The sequence below is a fragment of the Salvelinus namaycush genome, chromosome 14, assembly GCF_016432855.1.
Source record: "Salvelinus namaycush isolate Seneca chromosome 14, SaNama_1.0, whole genome shotgun sequence".
Taxonomy (NCBI): domain Eukaryota; kingdom Metazoa; phylum Chordata; class Actinopteri; order Salmoniformes; family Salmonidae; genus Salvelinus; species Salvelinus namaycush.
In genome coordinates, this window is record NC_052320.1 from 24,510,856 (window position 1) to 24,535,064 (window position 24,209).

The following is a 24,209-nucleotide window of genomic DNA, read 5'->3' on the forward strand; positions in this document are numbered from 1 at the left end:
AAGAAGCATAATGTGTCACACTGCTATGGAGCAGTGTCTTATTTGTAAGGCCTCATTTAGAATCAAGGCAGGCAGAGTAGAATATTCTAGAATTAGAATAGAGCCAGCACCATCATCCTCCAGGCGTGTTGTTTCATCTGTAGATATAGAATGTCATTCTATGACATTCTATTTCTATGGCTTAATACCGCTCTGCTCCAGATGCCACCATTTTCTGCTCCTGGGTGAAGTTTCCACTATGTACAGATCTAGGATTAGCTTCCCCTCCCCCAATCCCCATTAGTGGAGAAAATGCTAAACTGACCCAGTATACAGTAGGGGCAACTTCACCCTACAACTCATCTGTTTTTGTGGTATCTGTAGTGGCTAATTCATTGTCTATTTGTTTTGGTGGTTATTATTCTTCATTTTCATTACCTTATTTTATTATATTTTATTTTTATTTGAATTGTATTTTGCTTTGCTTTCTTTTCAATGTCCGTAGTCATATTTGTTAACAGTATACAGTACAAGTCAAAAGTTTGGACACACCGACTTATTGAACGGTTTTTCTTTATTTTTTACTATTTTCTACATTGTAGAATATTAGTGAAGACGTTGTTTTGATGTCTTCACTATTATTCTACAATGTAGAAAATAGTAAAAATAAAGGAAAACCCTTCAATTAGTCAGTGTGTCCAAACTGTTGACTACACTGTATGTGTGATGCAATGATATCAATTACCCATATAATAACAATGATGACGTTAATAATTGTAGGAGTGGAGGTGATACTGATTTGAAATTCACATTAATGATATCAAGTAAATAACCTTAGTTGTAAAAAAAATACTACACATATGTATTTATAGTACATCTGAATAAACTCAGTTTGTATTTCAGATGTCATAGCCACTGCATCTAGTCTGTCTGCATCCCAAATGGCACCCTGTTCTCTATGTAGTGCACTACTTTTGACCAGGGCCCATAGGGATCAAAATTAGTGCACTATGTAGGCAACAGGGTGCCATTTGGGATCCAGACTCGGAGTCAGACGGCAGATCGATGCAGGCCCAGCCAGTCTGTTCTGTTAACAGCCCTACCTGCGTCATCATGACTAAAGATATTTGAGCTATATTTCTCCTCTCTCCTTCGCCTTAGCTTTGAGTTCTCCTGCACAGGGAGGGGGAGAGTTAGGGCAACGGGGGCGCTGCAAATCAACCCCCACAAAGCAACAACACGTCAATGTGTGACTAAAGCCCGTCGACATAACAAGCGAGTCGGCTCTGGCTGCTGCATTTCAATTTAGCTAGTATTGCTGTTTTACCATTCAACAACATGGCTGAAAGAGATTGATTTTATTTTTGCTGCAATATCAGTTGTCAATATCATTTTAGCAGTTTGTCTATTTTTGTATTTGTCTATTCTGAAATATCTCTTAATTTGTGATAGAATGTATTTCTCAGTTTACCATAAGGTCGCATCCCAAATGGCACCCCTATTCCCTATATAATGCCCTACTTTTGACAAGGTACCATAGTGCACTACTATGACCAGAGCCCTATGTAGGAAATAGGGTGCCATTTGGAACATAGACTCAATCACTTCAGTGATCATCTGATGATTGTAACTAAAAGTGTGCCCCTCGCCCTTGCACGAATGTCAATTGAGTCAATGCTGTGAGTCATAGTGATTGGTTATTGGCTCATTAGATCTCATATTACACCCTTTCCATGTGACTAGGATGTATTGTCACGACGCAGATGGCTCAAGCTTAACTTCTTTAGGGCCTGTTGAACTTTCATTGAGTCATGGTCAAATTCATTTAAATACCTATTAATTCACTAATGGTTAAATCCTAACTTCCGCTTCAGTAAAATTTTCACTTTGTTTCGTTTCTTGACTTTAGTGGATGTTAGGAATACCTCTAAAAGACACTTGACGAGCTGCCTACATAAGGACTCCATAACAATGTATATTTATAACCCATAGATACAGCACTCATAAGCAGGATACGGTTTACTGATGCAGTATGTTATGTGCTATGAACGTGTTATGAACCCTTTAAATAAATGTACCACATTCAAATTAAGAAAGTAATAAAATATCCGCTTGGCCTTTTTTATTGACTTAAATATAAATTAATTTGACCAAGCCTTGTGAGGCAAAAGTAGACCCCAATAGGGGCTTGTAGGGTCAGATCCTCACCTTTCTCCCCCCTCCTTCCCCCATAGAGCCTTTGTGTACCTGAGCAACCTGCTCTACCCCGTGCCCCTGGTCCATCGTGTTGCCATAGTGACGGAGAAGGGCGATGTGCGTGGTTTCCTGCGTGTCGGTGTCCAAGCCATCGCTGGTACATACTGCTCGATCGCTCTCTCTTTCTCTCTACACACACCCTCTTTGACAAGACTCAGACCTGGGCCTGTATTCACAAAGCGTCTCAGAGGAGGAGTGCTGATCTAGGATTAGGTCCCCCTGTCCATTATCTAAATGGCAAACTTATCCTAGATCAGCACTCCTACTCTGAGACTCATTGTGAATTCAATTAGTATGTTATATACTGTCACATAATTGTCCAATCCTGCTCCTTGAGTATGTATCCAGGTAGAATGTAACAATGTGTGTACAGAATGCGACAAGGCACCCTAATCACAGACCACATTCACTAAAACCACAACGAAACAATTTTATACAAGAAAATACCAGATCTAACTCTACAATGAATCAGAATGACTGGAAGAAATGTTGAAAAGCCCTCGCTTTTCTAGCGACCTGAGAGAGAATTCCCAGAGTCGACTGCTTTGTGCTCTTTGAAGAGACGAGTCTGCTCTTGTCAACACACCACGTTAATAACTGGGGCTGACGAACGCGATGACAATGACTTGTAAAATGTGTCTTTGTAGCTGACGAGGAGGCCCCAGATTACGGGTCAGGAGTGAGACAGTCGGGAACTGCCAAGATATCCTTTGACGACGAGTACTTCAAAAAGGTAAGGCCACGTCAGACTAACTCATTTTCAAAAAAAATTATGGCCGATTTCCCCGAACACAGATTGAGCCTAGTCCTGGACTCAAAAGCATGTTCAATGGTGATTCTCCATTGAAAGTGCTTTTTAGTCTTGGACTAGGCTTAATCTTGTCCACATTCCATACACCTCCCAATAAACGTGTCTTCTAATCAGCAACATTTTCCCAGTGTTTTTTTTCTTTCTTCAAATGTTCACTATCAAAGCAGCTATATGCTAATATCTCACTCCCTCTGTCTTTCTCTCTCTCTCTTTCTCTCCCTCCCTCCCTCCCATCAGAATGACTTTCCTTCCACAGTCATGACCTGCTCTGGCCTTTCTCTGGAGGAGCTGCGCTTCGTGGAGGGCCAGGGTCAGAGTTCAGAGATCATCACCCCCTCCGAGGAGCAGAACAGAATCAATGACATGGGTAAGGAAGGAGAGACCGGGGCAGCTCCAAGACCCTCTCCTCTCATTAGTATTAGGCCTACATCTCACCGGCCAATGGCTTGAATTGAGTGGGAATTAATAGTGGCAGACAGTGTTGTCCCTAAATAATTTTCCAGGTAGGGCTCTGCAAAGGCACCCAAATTAACATCCAGGGCCTCTTAAACCAACATTTTCAACCAAATGTTTGTAGGCGGGGGAGGGTGGATGGCGTCCCGCCTCTACAATGGTGGGGGAAACGCTGGTGGCAGATATTCTTATTGAAGGTGGAGGATGAATTGAAATAGGGTGATACAAGAGTTGGAGATGGCCTTCAGTCATAAAAATCAAATAGATTTAAATTACTAAAGGTCACGGGGCAGCAGGTAGCCTAGTGGAGCATTGGGCCAGTAACCGAAAGGTTGCTAGATCGAATCCCCGAGCTGACAAGGTAAATATCTGTCGTTCTGCCCCTGAACATGGCAGTTAACCCACTGTTCCTAGGCCGTCATTGTAAATAAAAATGTGTTCTTAACTGACTTGCCTAGTTAAATAAAAAATAAACATTTTTTTGGGCTAATGTGAAACTCTGAGTGTAACGTGACATCTGGTTGGTGCAGTCATATTTAGTTTCCCTGTGAAGGAATTTACAATAGTCCACATAAGCCATTTGATAGAAAAACATAATAAACTTTGACCATAAACCTTCCTTTCATTGTGCACTTTATTGAGCTGTTGAACTGTAAATAAAGAGGGAAGGAGGAGAGGGAGAGCGAAAAATATGGAGGGAAGTAGAGAGAGTTGGTCTAGCAGTTAAAGCCGCTGTCTCTGGCACATGTATGGTCCCCCTGCCTGCGTTGAATAGAATCCCGGCCCTACCAGCCTTCTCACCTCTGCATCTACTCACATCCCCCTTCCCCTTATACCTGTCTCTATCAATAACACACTTAAATCCTGGCCTCCCGAGTGGTGCAGCGGTTTAAGGCACTGCATCGCAGTGCTTGAGGCGTCACTACAGCCCCTGGTTCGATCCCAGGCTGTGTCACAGTAGGCCGTGATTGGGAGACCCCATGAGGCGGCACACAATTGGCCCAGCGTCGTACGGGTTAGGGGAGTGTTTGGCCGGCCGGGATGTCCTTGTCCCATCGTGTTCTAGCGACTCCTTGTGGCAAGGCGGACACATGCAAGCTGACCTCGGTCGCCAGTTGGACGGCGTTTCCTCCGACACATTGGTGCGGATGGCTTACAGGTTAAGCGAGCAGTGTGTCAAGAAGCATGGCTCTCGATCTTCGCCTCTCCCGAGTCCATAGGGGATTTGCAGCGATTGAACAAGACTAACTACCAATTGGATATCATGAAATTGGGGGGAAAGTAAATGTAAGAAAATTGAGGATAACACACAACATTTTACATTGTGTTCATCCTGGTATGTATCTGTCTGCTGCATGTTCTAACCCTTTGCTGTGGGTGTTTTGTGACAGACCTGAAGCTGGTTCAGGGGAACTTGGTTGACCCTAAGCTTAGTTGCGAAGAAGGTCTGACCGGCCAACTGGAGGTGGGCAGTATCTTTACCTTCCGTGTGACCGTGCTCCAAGCCAGTGGCATTCTACCAGAGTATGCCGACATCTTCTGCCAGTTCAAGTGAGTTGGTCGGCTGTCATCGGATCTGTCCTAGCACACGCACACCGCTGCCATACTGATCTAGGATCAGGGCTGTTGTCAAAGTGTGTGTGTGTGTGTGTGTATGTATGTGTGTGTGTATATATATATGTGTGTGTGTGTGTGTGTGTGTGTGTATATATATATATATATATATATATATATATATATATACACACAGTGGGGCAAGAAAGTATTTAGTCAGCCACCAATTGTGCAAGTTCTCCCACTTAAAAAGATGAGAGGCCTGTAATTTTCATCATAGGTGTACACTTCAACTATGACAGACAAAATGAGAAAAAAAATCCAGAAAATCACATTGTAGGATTTTTAATGAATTTATTTGCAAATTATGGTGGAAAATAAGTATTTGGTCACCTAGAAACAAGCAAGATTTCTGGCTCTCACAGACCTGTAACTTCTTCTTTAACCTTTCACGAGTATCAATCCCGGATCCGGGATCACCCCCCACCCCCCACACACTGATTAGCATAGCTAGCATAGCGTCACAATTAAATAGTAGCATCTAAATATCATTAAATCACAAGTCCAAGACACCAGATGAAAGATACAGATCTTGTGAATAACCCCATCATTTCTGTTTTTTAAAATGTTATACAGGGAAGACACAATATGTAAATCTATTAGCTAACCACGTTAGCAAAATACACCATTTTTCCTTTGTCCACCATTTTCTCTCTCCACCAGTAGCTATCACCAATTCGGCTAAACTAAGATATTGATAGCCACTAACCAAGAAAAAACCTCCTCAGATGACAGTCTGATAACATATTTATGGTATAGGATAGGTTTTGTTAGACAAATGTGCATATTTCAGGTAGAAATCACAGTTTACAATTGCACCCACAGTCACAACTGGACTAGAATTACTAGAGAGAGCAACGTGTATGACCAATTTACTCATCATAAAACATTTCATAAAAATAGACAAAGCATAGCAATGGAAAGACACAGATCTTGTGATTTCAGACAATATTTCAGATTTTCTAAGCGTTTTACAGCGAAAACACAATAAATCGATAAGTTAGCATACCACATATGCAAACAATACCAGAGCATCAATTCAAGCCAAATAGCGATAACGTAATCATCGCCAAAAGATATTAATTTTTTCACTAACCTTCTCAGAATTCTTCCGTTGACACTCCTGTAACATCATATTACAACATACATATATTGTTTGTTCGAAAATGTGCATATTTAGCCATAAAAAAACGTGGTTATACAATGAAGATGGTAGCAAAACCAGCATGGAAAAGTCGGTCGCCATCTTTCAGAGTGATCTAGTTTAATCAATAGCTAATCATATACTTGACTAAAAAATACAGGGTTGACAGGAATCGAAAGAAAAATTAGTTCTTAATGCAATCGCTGATTTACATTTCTAAAATTATCCTTACTGTGCAATACAGGGTTCGCCAAGCGAAGGGATAGAAAACAAAATGGCGAAATATGTGTTTAAAATATTTCGACAGAACAACGATTTATCATATTAAATATTACTTACTATGAGGTGATTTTCCATCAGATTCTTGGGCAATGTATTCTTTCTTGGGTATAATCTTCTTTTGGTCGAAAGATGTCCTTTGTCCGTCTAAATGCCCGCTAACGTTCGACCGGGACCCCGAAATGTGCCCGGTGCTTCACATAGAAATGCATCAAAATCGCACTAAACGGATATAAATTGCTATAAAACGGTTTAAATTAACTACCTTATGATGTTTCTAAGTCCTATATCGAATTAAATTACAGACGGATACATTTCAAGTTGATAACCGAGCCTGTGAAAATGGCATCCGGAGGTCCCTTCCTGCGTAAGGGCGAGCGTCGAAAGGGGGGCTACTCTCACTCCTTGGTCTTTTATAACCTCTGAGAGCTACCTAGAAGGCCCATTCCACTTCTCATTGGTTACTGACATCCAGGGGAAGGCGGGTGCAGTTCGTGTCGTTCCATAGGATAGACAGAGACCTTAAAAACTGATCTGAAACCAGAGCTTCGCTCTCAGACCTTTCACTGTCTGTCATGGATTTCGCTGTAGAAAGAGTTCTGGGTCACCCACAGACATAATTTCAACGTTGTATGAAACTAGAAAGTGTTTTCTATCCAATAGAATTAATAATATGCATATTGTACGAGCAAGAATTGAGTACTAGGCAGTTTAATTTGGAGACGACAAAATGCTAATTCGGAACAGCACCCCCTGTAGTCGCAAGAAGTTTTAAGAGGCTCCTCTGTCCTCCACTCGTTACCTGTATTAATGGCACCTGTTTGAACTTGTTATCAGTATAAAAGACACCTGTCCACAACCTCAAACAGTCACATTCCAAACTCCTGGAGTGGCCTAGCCAGTCTCCAGACCTGAACCCAATAGAACATCTTTGGAGGGAGCTGAAAGTCCGTATTGCCCAGCAACAGCCCCGAAACCTGAAGGATCTGGAGAAGGTCTGTATGGAGGAGTGGGCCAAAATCCCTGCTGCAGTGTGTGCAAACTTGGTCAAGAACTACAGGAAACGTATGATCTCTGTAATTGCAAACAAAGGTTTCTGTACCAAATATTAAGTTCTGCTTTTCTGATGTATCAAATACTTATGTCATGCAATAAAATGTAAATTCATTACTTAAAAATCATACAATGTGATTTTCTGGATTTTTGCAAAATCGCAAAATTGGCAGTGTATCAAATACTTGTTCTCCCCACTGTATATGTGTGTATGTATGTATGTGTGTGTGTGTGTGTGTGTATATATATATATATATTACCGTTCAAAAGTTTGGGGCCACTTAGAAATGTCCTTGTTGTTGAAAGAAAAGCAATTTTTTTTTGTCCATTTAAAATAACATCAAATTGATCAGGAATACAGTATAGACATTGTTAATGTTGTAAATGACTATTGTAGCAGAAACGGCTGATTTTTTTTTTTTATGGAATATCTACATAGTCGTACAGAGGCCCATTTATCAGCAACCATCACTCCTGTGTTACAATGGCACGTTGTGTTAGCTAATCCAAGTTTATCATTTTAAAAGGCTAATTGATCATTAGTAAACCCTTTTGCAATTATGTTAGCACAGCTGAAAACTGTTCTGATTAAAGAAGCATCAGCAATTGTGGGTTCGATTACAGGCTCAAAATGTCCAGAAACAAATAAATAACTTTCTTCTGAAACTCGTCAGTCTATTCTTGTTCTGAGAAATGAAAAATATTCCCTCCACAGAACAGCGCAAACTGGCTCTAACCAGAATAGAAAGAGGAGTGGGAGGCCCCGGTGCACAACTGAGCAAGAGGACAAGTACATTAGTGTCTAGTTTGAGAAACAGACGCCTCACAAGTCCTCAACTGGCAGCTTCATTAAATAGTACCCACAAAACACCAGTCTCAACGTCAACAGTGAAGAGGCAACTCCGGGATGCTGGCCTTCTAGGCAAGAGTTGCAATGAAAAAAAACATCTCAGACTGGCCAATAAAAAGAAAAGATTAAGATGGGCAAAAGAACACCGACACTGGACAGAGGAACTCTTGCCTAGAAGGTCAGCATCCCAGAGTTGCCTCTTCACTGTTGAAGAGCGCTGTTCTGTGAAGGGAGTAGTACACAGCATTGTACGAGATCTTAAGTTTCTTGGCAATTTCTCGAATGGAATAGCCTTCATTTCTCAGGACAACAGTAAACTGTCAAGTCTGAGTCAATTGGGAGTGTACCTGTGGATGTATTTCAAGGCCTACCTTCAAACTCAGTGCTTCTTTGCTTGACATCATGGGTAATCAGCCAAGACCTCAAATTGTAGACCTCCACAAGTCTGGTTCATCCTTGGGAGCAATTTCCAAACGCTTGAAGGTACCACATTCATCTGTACAAACAATGGTATGCAAGTACAAACACCATGGGACCACGAAGCCGTCATACCGCTCAGGAAGGAGACGCGTTCTGTGTCCTAGAGATGAACGTACTTTGGTGTGAAAAGTGCAAATGAATCTCAGAACAACACAAAGGACCTTGTGAAGATGCTGGAGGAAACAGGTACAAAAGTATCTATATCCACAGTAAAACGAGTCCTATATCAACATAACCTGAAAGGCCGCTCAGCAAGGAAGAAGCCACTGCTCCAAAACCGCCAGTAAAAAAAAGCCATACTACAGTTTTTAACTGCACATGGGGACAAAGATCATACCTTTTGGAGAAATGTCCTCTGGTCTGATGAAACAAAAATAGAACTGTTTGGCAATAATGATCATCGTTATGTTTGGAAGAAAAAGAGGGGGGCTTGCAAGCCGAAGAACACCATCCCAACCGTGAAGCACGGGGGCGGCAGCATCATGTTGCGGGGTGCTTTCCTGCAGGAGGGAATGGTGCACTTCACAAAATAGATGGCATCATGAGATAGGAAAATTATGTGGATATATTGAAGCAACATCTCAAGACATCAGTCAGGAAGTTAAAGCTTGGTCGCAAATGGGTCTTCCAAATGGACAATGACCCCAAGCATACTTCCAAAGTTGTGGCAAAATGGCTTAAGGACAACAAAGTCAAGGTATTGGATTGGCCATCACAAAGCCCTGACCTCAATCCTATAGAAAATTTGTGGGCAGAACTGAAAAAGCACGTGCGAGCAAGGAGGCCTACAAACCTGACTCAGTTACACCAGCTCTGTCAGGAGGAATGGGCCAAAATTCATCCAACTTATTGTGGGAAGCTTGTGGAAGGCTACCTGAAACGTTTGAACCAAGTTAAACAATTTAAAGGCAATGCTACCAAATACTAATTGAGTGTATGTAAACTTCTGACCCACTGGGAATGTGATGAAAGAAATAAAAGCTGAAATAAATCATGCTTTCTACTATTATTCCGACATTTCACATTCTTAAAATAAAGTGGTGATCCTAACTGACCTAAGACATGGAATTTTTACTAGGATTAAATGTCAGGAATTGTGAAACTGAGTTTGAATGTATTTGGGTAAGGTGTATGTAAACTTCCGACTTCAACTGTAGATATTCTATCAAATCAGCTGATTTCACCTACAATAGTAATTTACAACATTAACAATGTCTCCACTGTATTCCTGATCAATTTGATGTTATTTTAATGGACAAAAAATTTGCTTTTCTTTCAAAAACAAGGACATTTCTAAGTGACCCAAAACTTTTGAAGTGTGTGTGTGTGTGTGTGGGAACAGAAGTACTGATGACAGGTATAATGGTTTAATACTTGTTATAAGCATGTATGAGCCTTTATGATGTCTTATTATAATATGTTATAAGGCTTATATGGGATATGTAACAAATTCCAAATGGCTGTTATTTAGTCAGGATCGTTATGAGAGGATGATAATAAGACCTTATAAGGGTAGGGTGTTAAACACAAGTCATAACAACAGCATCATGCATCATACCTGTCGGCTTTCATTTTTATAGACCTTTTAGTAACACTTTACTTAAATGTACAGTATTATTATTTGTAATATTCAAGCATCATCTGTTGGCTCCTCAGTTTTCTCCATCGTCACGACGAAGCCTTCTCCACAGAGCCTCTGAAGAACACTGGGAAAGGAACTCCTCTGGGCTTCTATCACGTCCAGAATGTGAGTGCACACGCATACACAACGCACGCTCACACCACACAAACGTCTCACACACACACACCACACAAACGTCCTACATACACAAAGGTATAGAAATATGACCCAAATCTGATTCATTTTCCCATTCACTCCTGTTGTGTAGATTTCAGTGGAGGTGACTGAGTCGTTCATTGAGTACATCAAGACCAAGCCCATCGTGTTTGAGGTGTTTGGTCACTACCAGCAGCACCCTCTGCACCTGCACGGTCAGGACCTCATAAGGTAGGTTGAATGGTCACCTGCACACATACTGTATGCTCCAGGGTGAAGTTTTCCCTAGATACAGATCCAAGATCAGCTTCCCCTTCCCCAATCCTATAGGAGAAAATGCTAAACTGATCCAAGATCAGGATCTAGGAGCTACATCATGCCACACCCCCACATACCTTTTTTAATGATTAATTGGTAATGATGGGTTGTCTAGTAATAAAGTAAAGCCCACACTCTCAACTGTCAATTTGTTAACAAGGTCTTTTGCTACTGTAGTACTACATAATTTTTTCCCAGATCAGCACGCCATGATTTGTTGTCTATCTAATTAACATTAGCCAGAATGTCTTAAGGCTCACATCCAACACATCACATTAAAAGCTCAAGTAATGACATCAAATAAAAACATACAAAAAGCAATTCAATTTAAAATACTAAATGTGTAGTCTTTTTGTTTGTTTGTAGTCCTCCTCAGGCTGCCAGGAAGTACTACCCTATTCCAATGCCCCTGTCTAAGCCAGGTAAGGATTCTACAGATACCACATCGACAGTATCGTGAAAAGCATTGCAGAAAATCTTGCCATCCCTTTATCCAATAAATGTTTTTAAATCGCCACCACACTGTATATCCAGTCACAACTGCATGTCTCATATCTTCCCCTCTTTCTTTCTTTCCTTTTTTTGGGCATTTTGTTTTCTGACCCATTTCCTTGTCACTACTCACCCACACCCTCAATATGTCCTTCCCGTTCTACTAAATCCATATCCATCTCTCTCATTCTCTTTCTCAAAACTCTCTTCCACTCACCCACATTTTTCTTACTACCTCTCTCTTCCATTCACTCCCACCCCTACGCCATATGACCAACCCCCCTCCCCGTCTCAGACCACGCCCGTAAGATAGAGTTGATTCGTTACCTGATGACTGGCTCCGTGCCCGGCCAGGTGCTGGACACGCTGTCCGAGCATGCCAATGCCCTAGCATCCACGGCAGTGGCCAGCCTGGAGGACGGGGCTGACCAGCTCTCTCACTTCCCCTTCCTTCCCATGCCCACCAGCCCCGTGCTGACTGTACCCAGGCACCATGGTTGGTACAGCGGACATTAGAACCGCGAGAGTAGTAGCTGGGAGTAGCAGCAGTATGCGCTGTACTATTAGCCTGGTCCCAGATCTGTTTGTGCTGCATCGACAACGACCATGGGCGAGTTGACTATATACACACAAACAGATGTGGAATCAGGCTACTCTACTGTAGCCCCGTGCTGTGCTTTTGTTTTGCTTTGTCGTCTGGCTGTAGTTGGCATAGGCCGGTGTGGTGCATCCTAGTTTTGTCTGGCCCAATTCTAGTCCTAGTCCCCTGCATTGTCTCTCACATACCAACCAGCCACATACCTTTTAGGGCTGGGGATTACCATGGACCTCACAATATGATATCATCACCATACTTAAAGAACCAAAGTTTGGACACACCTCATTCCAGGGTTTTTATTTATTTTTAGTATTTTCTACATAGTAGCATAATAGTGAAGACATCAACACTATGAAATAACACAGAATCCCGTAGTAACCAAAAAAGTGATCAACCAATCATACTATATTTGAGATTTTTCAATATAGCCACACTTTTTTCCTTGATTACAGCTTTACACACTCTTAGCATTCTCTCTCAATATATTGCTCACTATGTGTCTGCTGCAGAGAGATGAGACGGCATGAGAATACAGGTCTAAAGCCAATTGGGCTCCAGTCCCATTACCTAAACACACACAAACAGAAAAATGGATGTTTCCTTTTAACAATCTCTGGCATTGTTTAGTGAATAGTTGAATAGCAAATCTCTATCTGCTGTAGAAAAATTATGTTAAAAGGGGAGGAGGTAAATCAAATGTTATTAGTCACATGTGCCGAAATACAGCAGGTGTAGACCTTACAGTGAAATGCTTACTTACGAGCCCATAACCAACAATGCAGTTTTTAAAAATACGGATAAGAAATAAAAGTAACAAGTAATTAAAGAGCAGCAGTAAAATAACAATAGCGAGACTATATACAGGGGGGTACCGGTACAGAGTCAATGTGCGGGGGCACCGGTTAGTTGAGGTAATATTTACATGTAGGTGGAGTTGTAATCATGATGTGGCAGTTTGATAACTCAGCAGGATATACAGCTTCTAATGTGTAATCTGTGATATAGCCTCCCCACGTCCCCTAGTGTAGCGCTATAGAATTGAGAGTATTTGTGATTTGCCTTTGGACAGGCTGTGTTGTAGTGTCACTCCTTGATAGTATTTAAATGGAGATTGCAGTGTTCCCGGCTTAATTCAATTGTAGTGGATTTAGAATTGGACAGTTGTTTTGTACCTTGTGAAATAAGCCCTTCGAGTACAGTAAGGAGTATTGATTAGTGAATGTTTACAGGCTTATAATAACACATTAGCGTGTTACAGGAGTTACCGCATGTCATCATCACTATCCGTTTAACCGTTGTTTACGTACGCCAGAGCTCCAAGAAAAATCTGAGTGTGTAATAGTAGGACACGTACTGTACATGCATGATTATCATCCCCTGTTCATGTTCATTTTTCCAAGAAATGCAGAATTCATGTTTCTCTTGAGTTTATTTCAGCAGCCCCCTCTGTTACCACATGCTATTGAGATTGTCTAATGGGTTTGTGTGCGCGTGTCTCACTCGCTCTCTGTCTGTCTCTCTCTCTGTCGCTGTCTTGGTCTCTGTGTGTGTTTCCCCCCAGTACCAGCCACCAAGCTCAACACCATCAGCAAGTCCAACCTGGGCCAGTGTGTGAGCAAGTATGACCTGCTGGTGTGGTTCGAGATCAGCGAGCTGGAGCCCACCGGAGAGTGAGTGTCCAAGTCTGCGCGCACTCACGGTCGCATGCACACGAGCATACACACATGCGGACGCATGCACATACAAACACAGGGGTTTGGCTGTTCCAGACTTATGTTTGTCCCTGGCTTTTTTCCGTAGGTACATACCAGCTGTGGTGGATCACAGTGGAGGACTGCCCTGCCATGGAACCTACCTACTGCATCAGGTACAGTACAGTGACCCCTCAGGGCCCATATTCATAAAGCGTCTCAGAGTAGAAGTGCTGATCTGGAATCAGTTTAGCCTTTTTGATCATTATTCATAATATTACATGATTTGACTGTTTATGATGGTATCGTTGTTGATATTGACACGTTCACAGTCATTGTGTCTGGGCTACTGGGATACTGACTGATACTGTTTGCTTGTGCTGCAGGGGATTCAGCGCCGGATCACCGTCACCCTCATCCACGAGAAGGGCAGCGAGCTCCACTGGAAGGACGTGCGTGAGCTGGTTGTTGGTGAGTGCTTCAAAATAAAGGCAATACACTATCCAACTGAATTAATTAATTTTATTTGAGAAATGTAAAATACATATGGATTTGCCTCAGCTATGTTAGCACAAAAATACACAACTGGCTTACCCAAGGTCATTGGTCCCAGACAAGATAATCGAAAAGCGGCAACTATTTTAAATTATGTCTAAATAAACAAAGAAAAGCTATTAATAAAAAACAATTAAAGTCACTTCATGAACTGACTGATTTGAATTCAATTTGACTCAAACCCCAGTGTCTGACGACGTTACCGGAGAGACAGGGCTTCATCATCATGAGAACATCCTGTGTTGCTTGCTTCCTCAGGTCGGATCAGGAACAAGCCAGAGGTGGATGACTCGGCAGCAGATGCCGTCCTGTCCCTCAACATCATCTCGGCCAAAAATATCAAATCATCCCACAACGCTAACAGGTACTAGCCAGTACTGCCCTACCAAGAAAAAAGGCTGTAACTGCTCATTTGGTCTAAAATTAGTTAATGTAATTTTTGCTACATTAAATACATGCTTAATCATGTGGACAAGTATGCTGCCTGTATTGTGTTTTGGAGAAAATGGGGGTCATGTTAGCAGTAACTGCATAAAGTTACTGTGAAACCAAGGTAAATAAAAGCCATTTTTCTCAGTTCCACGCTATGGTGCTACACTGCCCTACCAAGCCTTTTTGCTTGGTAGGGCAGTGTAACACCATTAAATTGCGTTAGCTCCCCAATCGAATGTCTAGGTTTTAGCTCATGGTGTGCGGGAGGGTGCAGGCATACAGGCATAGAAGATAATCATACAGTATAAGAATATTATGTCTTTGGATGGATTTTATGAATTTTATTAAAGGGTTGGTTTCCCAGATAGAGATGAAGCCTACTCCTGGACTAAGAAGTATGTTCAATAGAGATTCTCAAGTAAAAGTGCCTTTGTAATCCAAAACTAGACTCTGTGTCCGGGAAACCGGACTATAATGTATTTTATTTAGTAGTCTAAGAATTCTAATTATATATGATTGTCTTTGTTGTACTGTATAGTGAAATATGGTAATGATATTGAATTGGCATGCATGTTGTCTGTGAAAAGTAGAAACAAAATACCAGTTTTGTTATCCATAACAGAATAACTGTGTCCAAATTGAATGGAATCGTCACTGTCTTTCAAGGTTGCCTTTCCTGGCTAGAAGAGACAGCAAAAATGGCCCATTTCAGTGTTGTGCGTGTATGAGCGCTGACATTGGATGTATGTACACAGACATCATTGCATGTGGGCAATCACATTCATTTCCAGTGCTAACATTTTGCTCTCTTTTTTGATTTACTCCATTGTTTCTGTTGCTTGACTCTCTCTGCTTTCTCTCTTCTTTTGTTTTTTTTTCTCCTGCTGCGGCTGGACTCTTGATTTTGCTCAGGCTTTGTCTTGATAAGGATATTGCTAGGTACCAGCAACCAAGGAACATAAAGCGTCTTCTCTGAAATAAGCTTTATGGCTCTCTGGCTTTTTATAGACATTGGGGCGTATCCTACCCTTGCAATTAAGTCATAATTGTCACTTAGTCATGCATTGATTTCAATGGGAAGTTAGGATTTGCCCCTTAGCCTGTAGTAATAACTCTTAATTTGTGTTCTCTTGTCTTACACCTTTTGATATCACTCCCATTGGTTAATATCCTTCTAGCCAGTACAAACCTATTAGCTTGGAACTGTTCTTTTCTAGAGCTCTTTGATTGCGCTCATTTGTCATTTCATCACATTGTGAAACGAGGACGGTTTCATACTTTTATCATCCTATTATCACGGCTATCATAGCCTATTGTTCACGCTTTTGTTAACTGAGGCTTTTCTGACTTTGGAAAAGGTCACACTGCTAATTCCCTTTTGTCTTGCACAAAAGCAATAGGAATCTAAAGACGAATTACTGTAAAACATGCTATTCTATGGCTTAGTGGTGACTTTTCGGTATCACGCCATATGCAAGTTTAGCTACTAGCTATTAAACGTCCTTGTAGCGTGCTCTACTAATCTATTACACCTGCGTAGCGTCTGTCAGCCATCGTGAGTCCTAGAGGGATGAGGGCAGGGTCAGGCGAGCTAAAGGTTAGGTAGTGCCCCCTGGTGGTTAGTTGAGACAATTTGTACATGAGTAGTGAAAAATACACCTTCCGCTACTTTCATTGGAAACCATTGGTCTGTTGCTCATTGACGGACCCCAACATAGTCAATGGATCAAAATGTATTGGAAACAAGTAAATAACATAACACAGTCGTCACAAACGAGTAGGCGCAGCACAGATTTACATTGACATTTTAGTAATTTAGCAGTTATCTTATTCAGGGTGTCTTGCAATCAGAGCCATTCGTTTTTTTATCAACTGCACAATCGGACTGTGAAGATTGTGACATTTCAAGAGTAGAACACAATGGAATGAACCCTTCCGTATATGAGGTGTCCTCACTCCCAAGGGTGTATGCAACGCAAATGGCTCCCTGTTTAGTGCACTACTTTTGACCATACTTAATTTCCCCTTATAAGAATTCAAATGGACCTTATCTATAAAAAGCTTAAGCACTCAAAGCTCTTGACAAGCTTTTCACACTTGTGTTGTAGCGTGACACCTGCTCAAAGCGGGCGTGCTGTTCAGGTCTCACCTCTGTGTGTTTCCTCACACCTAGTCGTCACCAGGACCACGTGTGTAGCAGTGCTTTCCCTTCCACAACCATAGTTCAGGGATTAATTGGTGTGTCATATAATGCTTAGAATCCAGTATTATCCCCTCTTCAATTCGCCCATTTGAATACAGCTTTATTTTCCCCTCAAACAGTTAGAAAAAGCAAGTTAGGTTACAAATATTACCATTTGTACCGTATCTCTGGGCTCTATTTTCTACTCTAGTATATGTTTTTGTAACAGTTGGGGAGAGAGAGAGCAGTAGATAACCCTGACATTTACTTCAGTTACTCCCCATGGCTACTTATTAACTTGGTTACAGCTAGGCTACTTCCTATAATATGTGTCTGGTTGTGTCCACATGCCATACAGACCTTTGTCTATGACGAAATGATGTTCTGGTAGCATTTGCAAAGTCTTTCAAAATACTACTAGCAATATCATAGCAATAGTTGATGTGCAATATGGTTACCTAAATTGACCCCAACCCCAGTGGTTTTTCTCTAACCTTCAGTGAGTAGATTACGTGGCTACATCAGGCTATATTATGAACTGTTGGTTGCTTACTCTCACACCTCTATTGTGATATAAAGGAGAGAACCTTGGAGGAACCACAACCAGCCTCATTGTGACACTGAACAGCCATTTTAGAAATGTCCCACACAGTTGAAATTATCCACCAGGGTGCGTCCAAAATGGCAGCTATTACCTATTCAGTGCACTACTTTTAGCCAGAGCCACAGACACCCTATTGCCTATAATACACTACTTCTAGTGCACAAAAGTAGTGTGCTTTACAGGAAATAGGTTGTCATTTCAGACATAGCCTCAGTCTGTAAACGTGGAGATACTGACCTCATCTTTTCCTCTCAGGACCTTCTACAGATTCGAGGCTGTGTGGGACAGCTCTCTGCACAACTCCCTTCTGCTCAACCGAGTCACTCCCTACGGAGAGAAGATCTTCATGACCCTGTCTGCATACCTGGAGGTCAGCCCTGTCTGCCATCTCGATTTTACTGTAGCCACCAACCTAGGGAATCCTGTCTCAATAATGAATTGGTATTGTGTAATTGTGTATTAATAAAACATAATCTACCGTCTCTAGGCCTACTGCTTAGGATTTAGTGATTTTATTTGCAGATGACAATTATCAATGAAACACGTTAAATGATATATATAATTGATAAATGTCAAGGACACTTGTAGGTAAATCAAACTTATAAACATGTACCTCTACAATACAGATATTCTTATTCGACCATACATGTAAATAAGGATGTATTGTGAATAAGGATGTATAACAGCCCCATAAGCACTATATACAGTAGTGTTACAGTATCCACTCATTTACAGTGCTCTGCACTGAGGAGCTTGAGCGCTAACATGCTAACCGTTTCTCCACTCCACAGCTCGACCACTGCATTCAGCCTGCCATTATTACCAAAGACATCTGCATGGTCTTCTACTCCCGAGACGCCAAGATCTCCCCTCCCCGCTCCCTGAGGAACCTCTTTGGAAGCGGCTACTCCAAGACCCCTGACTGGTAAGGCATCTGACAGTCATTTTGTGTCCACCTTCTATATGACTCGTAGACAGCTGTCGGATATCTCTGTTGACAAATAAGCAGCTGTCAGCCATTTTGTGTCCATCCTTTTATATGACTCGTAGACAGCTGTCAGATATCTCTGTTGAAAAATAAGCAGCTGTCAGCCATTTCATGTCCACCCTTTATGACTCCAGTAGAGGCTGCTGAGGGGAGGACAGCTCATAATAATGGCTGGAACGGAGCAAATGGAATGGCATCAAATACCATTCCAACAATTCTGCTCCAGCCATTACCACGAGCCTGTCCTCCCCAATTAAGGTGCCACCAACCTCCTGTATATGACTAATATACAGCTGTCGGTTATCTATGTTGACAAATAATCAGCTATCAGCCATTTTGTATTCAGCCTTAAGATACGACCTTGATGAACAACACCCTAATATAACCTCTTGTGTTCCGTATTACAGCAACAGAGTGACTGGCATCTATGAGCTGAGCTTGTGCAAGATGTCTGACACAGGAAGCCCAGGTTAGTGCAATCTCTCTCGAAACACTGTTGGTATTGGGATAAAAGCACAGTTAGCCTTATCTATGAACCCAACTTAATAGCACAGAGGATAGCTAAAATATACCCCCCTAACATACTCCTCTCCACTCCCCTGTTTTCTATAGCGCTTGTGTGTGCTTGGTATAAGTCCAGACAAACAGTTGTGTATTGATATAACAGCCACCCTCAGAGGTAGTGACGTTTCAACCTTCGTATGTCTTAATCAGAGCTGATTTAAATTCATGGCGGGATCCAAGCTGTCTGCATGCTCTCTCTCTCTAGCTCTCTGTCTCTCTCCCCCCTTCCACTCTATACTGACAAGTGAGTGTTTGTTTGCTACTCAGGTATGCAGCGGAGGAGGAGGAAGATTCTGGACACTTCTGTGGCCTACGTCCGGGGAGAGGAGAACCTGGCTGGCTGGAGGCCCAGAGGAGACAGCCTCATCTTGGAGCACCAATGGGAGCTGGAGAAAATGGAGCAGCTGCATGAGGTGACTGGGCACTATGAGAGCGTTGAGGGCAAAGGGAAGCCTGAAATGGCAACAACTAAAAAATCCTATGTAGTGCACTACTTTAGACCAGAGCCATATTCCCTATATAATGGCTTATTTTTGCTAGAGCCCTATGTCCTGTATAATGCATTACTTTTGACCAAAGCCCTCTTCCCTGTATAGTGCACAATTTGGATAAAATTAATTTCAAACTCTCTCACGCTTCGTTCCTTTTCCTTCCCCCTCCAGGTGGAGAAGACGCGTCACCTGCTGCTGCTGAGAGAGAAGCTGGTGGAGACTGCTCCAGCTACAGGCCCTGGGGGGCCCACCAGCAAGTCCCTGAGCGAGTCACTGTCCCCTAGCATGAGCAGCGGAACCCTGAGCACCTCCACCTCCATCTCCTCCCAGATCTCCAGCACCACCTTCGAGAGTGCAATCACACCCAGCGAGAGCAGTGGCTACGACTCGGCCGACATCGAGAGCCTGGTGGACCGCGAGAAGGAGCTGGCCACCAAGGTGAGGAGGGAGGGAGGACAGGAGATTGGGAAACAAAGATAATTTTATAAATGGGCTGAAACTGGGAAGGATTAACCTGAACTTGTCCAATAAGAAACACTTGTGTTCAGTAGCTATGGTTTGCACTAATAAATACACCCCAGGGTTATATTCATTAGGGCATGCGACGGAAAATGTTTAAAAGGAAAACGGAAATTACAGTTTCTTAAGTCCAAGTAGTCTCTCTGTTTCAGTCCATTTTCTTTTGTTTGATGCCTAATGAATATGACCCTGTTTTAATGGTTTACAATCTGTACATGCTAAAGTTGTACTGCGCATGGTCCCCAACAAAGAAATGAGAATGGGGTGGGGTGTTCCAGAAAGCAGTGTCAATGAGTTGGCCAACTAACTGACCTAAATACAGTGCATTCGGAAACTATTCAGAAACCTTGACTTTTTCAACATTTTGTTACGTTGCAGCCTTATTCTAAAATTTAATAATTTGTGTTTTTCCCTTATCAATCTATACAGAATACCCCACAATGCCACAGCAAAAACAGATTTTTTGAAAATGTATTAAAAATAAAAAATGGAAATATTACATTTACATAAGTATTCAGACCCTTTACTCAGTACTTTGTTGAGGCATCTTTGGCAGCGATTACAGCCTCGACTCTTCTTGGGTATGATGCTACAAGCTTGGCACACCTGTATTTGGGGAGTTTCTCCCATTCTTCTCTGCAGATCCCCTCAAGCTCTGTCAGGTTGGATGGGGAGCGTCACTGCACAGTTATGTTCAGGTCTTTCCAGAGATGCTCGATCGGGTTCAAGTCTGGGCTCTGGCTGGGCCACTCAAGGATATTCAGAGACTTGTCCCGAAGCCAATCCTGCATTGTCTTGGCTGTGTGCTTAGGGTCGTTGTCCTGTTGGAAAGTGAACTTTCACCCCAGTCTGAGGTCCTGAGCGCTCTGGAGCAGGTTTTCATCAAGGTTATCTCTGTACTTTGGTCCGTTCATCTTTCCGTTAATCCTGACTAGTCTCCCAATCCATGCTTCTGAAAAACATCCCCACAACATGATGCTGCCACCACCATGTTTCACCGTAGGGATGGTGCCAGGTTTCCTCCAGATCTGATGCTTGGCATTCAGGCCATAGAGTTCAATCTTGGTTTCATCAGACCAGATAATCTTGTTTATCTTTAGGTGCCTTTTGGCAAACTCCAAGCAGGCTGTAATGTGCCTTTTACTGAGGAGTGGCTTCCATCTGGCCACTCTACCATGAAGGCCTGCTGATTGGTGGAGTGCTGCAGTGATGGTTGTCCTTCTGGAAGGTTCTCCCATCTTCACAGAGCAACTCTGGAGCTCTGTCAGTGACCACGGGGTTCTTCGTCACCTCCCTGACCAAGGCCCTTCTCGCCCGATTGCTCATTTTGACCGGGCGGCCAGCTCTAGGAAGCGTCTCGGTGCTTCCAAACTTATTCCATTTAAAAATGCTGGAGGCCACTGTGTTCTTGGATCTTCAGTGCTGCAGACATTTTTTGGTACCCTTCACCAGATCTGTGCCTTGACACAATCCTGTATCGGAGCTCTATAAACAATTCCTTCGACCTCATGGCTTGGTTTTCGCTCTGACATGCACTGTCAACTGTGGGACCTTATATAGACAGGTGTGTGTCTTTACAAATAATTTCCAAACAATTGAATTTACCACAGGTGGACTCCAATCAAGTTGTCGAAACATCTCAAGGATGATCAATGGAAACCGGATGCACCTGAGCTCAATTTCGAGTGTCATAGCAAAGGGTCTAAATACATATGTAAATAAGGTTTTTCTGGGTTTTTTATTTGCAAAACTTTCTAAACCTGTTTTCGCTTTGTCATTAAAGGGGTATTGTGTGTAGATTGATTAGAAAAATATATATTTGATCAATTTTAGAATAAGGCTGTAACGTAACAAAATGTGGAAAAAGTCAAGGGGTCTGAATACTTTACGAATGCACAATATTTGGAAATATAAGCTTGAAATTGCCAAAATATAATTGTCTTAACAACCAATAATAAACCAGAGTTATAGCCTGCTTTCTCGAGCAGCCCACTGGTTTGTTGTGAATTTCAGCCCAGCGCTGGAATAACTCATTGTAGAAAACGGTATTGTCCCTCAAGGGAAAATTGGTTTTGCAGCAGAATCATATCCATAAAGTCAACAACAAACATTTCACAACGAATAGGACACAATGTACACAACATAACATTCAACATATTATCTGTTGTCCTGTAGTGCCTCCGCCTTCTGACCCACACTTTCAACAGTGAATACAACCAGGTGTGCAACAGCATCAGTGACTGCAAGGTGAGATACAGTAGAGGTGGATAGATGCAATGCCTTAACAGAACAACATGCCAACTAAATTTCACCAAATCAGTGTGGTTACTACTGTCTTAATCTCCCTTCCTTGTTTCCTCTCTCGCTCTCTCACTTTCTCTCTCTCTCACTCTCTTTCTCAAGCTGTCAGACATCTCCCCCATGGGCCGTGACCCGTCGGTGACCAGCTTCAGCAGTGCCACCCTCACCCCCTCCTCCACCTGCCCCTCTCTGGCTGACTCCCGCTGTAGCTCCGTGGATCAGAAGTAAGACTCTATTATAGTAGACTCCATTATAGTAGAATCCAGTAGAATACATATAGTGGGCTCCATTATAGTACAGTAGACTATAGTAGAATACATATAGTGGACTCCATTTGAAATGAACACACATCTCCCATTCTAAATGACATCCAGTATTGACCACTCCATATAAACCAATAACACCCCACCCCCAAAAAAAAAAAAAAATAATATTTTAAAAAAAATAAAATAACACTTGAGCTTCATCAACCTGGTATACACTTTTGTGCATAATTGAGGGAGTGGCACTTTAAGCCTCCTATATACTGTTGCAACCATTTAAAACAGTCATAAGAAATAGGCTAAATATTCATGTCTGAGCCACAGGTTTGTATACTATATTCTGGGACACATCCTACAGTTAAAATGTTTATGAAGTGCTTCTGAATATGTGATAGTTTTGAATATTTAATTCTTAGTAGCATCAGACTGACACTCTTCATTGTTTCCCAGGACCCCAGAGGCCAATTCTCGCGCCTCCAGCCCCTCCTGCTCGGACTATGAGAACTTCCCCATGGTGCCCACCCTGGAGACGTCTTATCTGGCTCGAGCCGGCAAAAATGAGTTCCTCAACCTGGTGCCCGACATCGAGGAGATGAGACCAGGGTAACTGCTATCTCCTCGTCCCCCTCGTGTTAGCAGTGAGCATGATGAGGACGATGACTTCATTGTTTTTTAATCATACGGCATGCCAGTATGCATATACACATAGATAGACAGCACGTCACAAACGTTCCATACATAATGCATTAGACACACTGACATACAGTATTCACGCAGACAACCATATAGCACAATGCAATACATTTACATAGAGTATAGGCTTGGTGAGTGGCTAGACTAACTCCTATTGTTAACACTGCATGTTTGAGTGGTTGTCATAGTTTCATAGCTAAAACCCAATGAACCGAACTGAGCCCCTGTTCCCTCCCACCACAGGTCTGTGGTGTCCAAGAAGGGTTTCCTGAGCTTCATGGAGCCGCGCTCCAACTCGTGGGTGAAGCACTTTGTGGTGGTGCGCCGACCCTACGTGTTTATCTACAACAACGACAAGGACCCGGTGGAGAGGGGAGTGCTCAACCTGTCCACTGCCCAGGTGGAGTACAGCGAGGACCAGCAGGCCATGCTCAAGGTGGGCCCACATGCATGTGCGCACACAAACACAAGCGACTCACCTGTTTGGCATGTACAGGCATTTTAATGGGTCAACACTATACCCACGCACGATGTGGAGTTTTAAGAGTAGAACAGGATTGATACGAGCTCTTCAGGTTGAACGACAATGGTACATAATGCCCTTACATGTGTAAATGGCTTGCCACAAGGGTAACTAGCTTCCTCGTGTGTTGTTTGAATCCTCTCTAGACACCCAACACATTCGCTGTGTGCACAAAGCACAGAGGGATACTGCTCCAGGCCAACAATGACAAAGACATGAACGACTGGCTATACGCCTTCAACCCGCTTCTAGCGGGAACAATAAGGTACTGTACACATTCCCCTAACTAGAAATACAAC

At 42.4% G+C, this 24,209-nt stretch overlaps 1 protein-coding gene across 3 annotated transcripts in view; it reads left to right on the plus strand.

Annotated features, from left to right (window-relative positions):
- The window catches only part of kif1b (kinesin family member 1B), a 116,555-nt gene that overhangs the window by 88,165 nt on the left and 4,181 nt on the right, over positions 1-24,209 (plus strand). For all 3 annotated transcript variants that reach the window (XM_039008271.1, XM_039008272.1, XM_039008273.1), the window contains 21 exons: positions 2,214-2,332; positions 2,883-2,968; positions 3,284-3,413; positions 4,891-5,050; positions 10,576-10,666; positions 10,809-10,927; positions 11,381-11,436; positions 13,666-13,774; positions 13,905-13,971; positions 14,182-14,266; positions 14,609-14,714; positions 17,824-17,938; positions 18,360-18,493; positions 18,964-19,025; positions 19,388-19,533; positions 19,783-20,049; positions 22,306-22,377; positions 22,534-22,655; positions 23,145-23,297; positions 23,631-23,823; positions 24,057-24,175. In XM_039008271.1, coding sequence (XP_038864199.1) covers positions 2,214-2,332; positions 2,883-2,968; positions 3,284-3,413; positions 4,891-5,050; positions 10,576-10,666; positions 10,809-10,927; positions 11,381-11,436; positions 13,666-13,774; positions 13,905-13,971; positions 14,182-14,266; positions 14,609-14,714; positions 17,824-17,938; positions 18,360-18,493; positions 18,964-19,025; positions 19,388-19,533; positions 19,783-20,049; positions 22,306-22,377; positions 22,534-22,655; positions 23,145-23,297; positions 23,631-23,823; positions 24,057-24,175 — 2,511 coding nt within the window. The remainder of the gene's footprint in view (positions 1-2,213; positions 2,333-2,882; positions 2,969-3,283; positions 3,414-4,890; positions 5,051-10,575; positions 10,667-10,808; positions 10,928-11,380; positions 11,437-13,665; positions 13,775-13,904; positions 13,972-14,181; positions 14,267-14,608; positions 14,715-17,823; positions 17,939-18,359; positions 18,494-18,963; positions 19,026-19,387; positions 19,534-19,782; positions 20,050-22,305; positions 22,378-22,533; positions 22,656-23,144; positions 23,298-23,630; positions 23,824-24,056; positions 24,176-24,209) is intronic.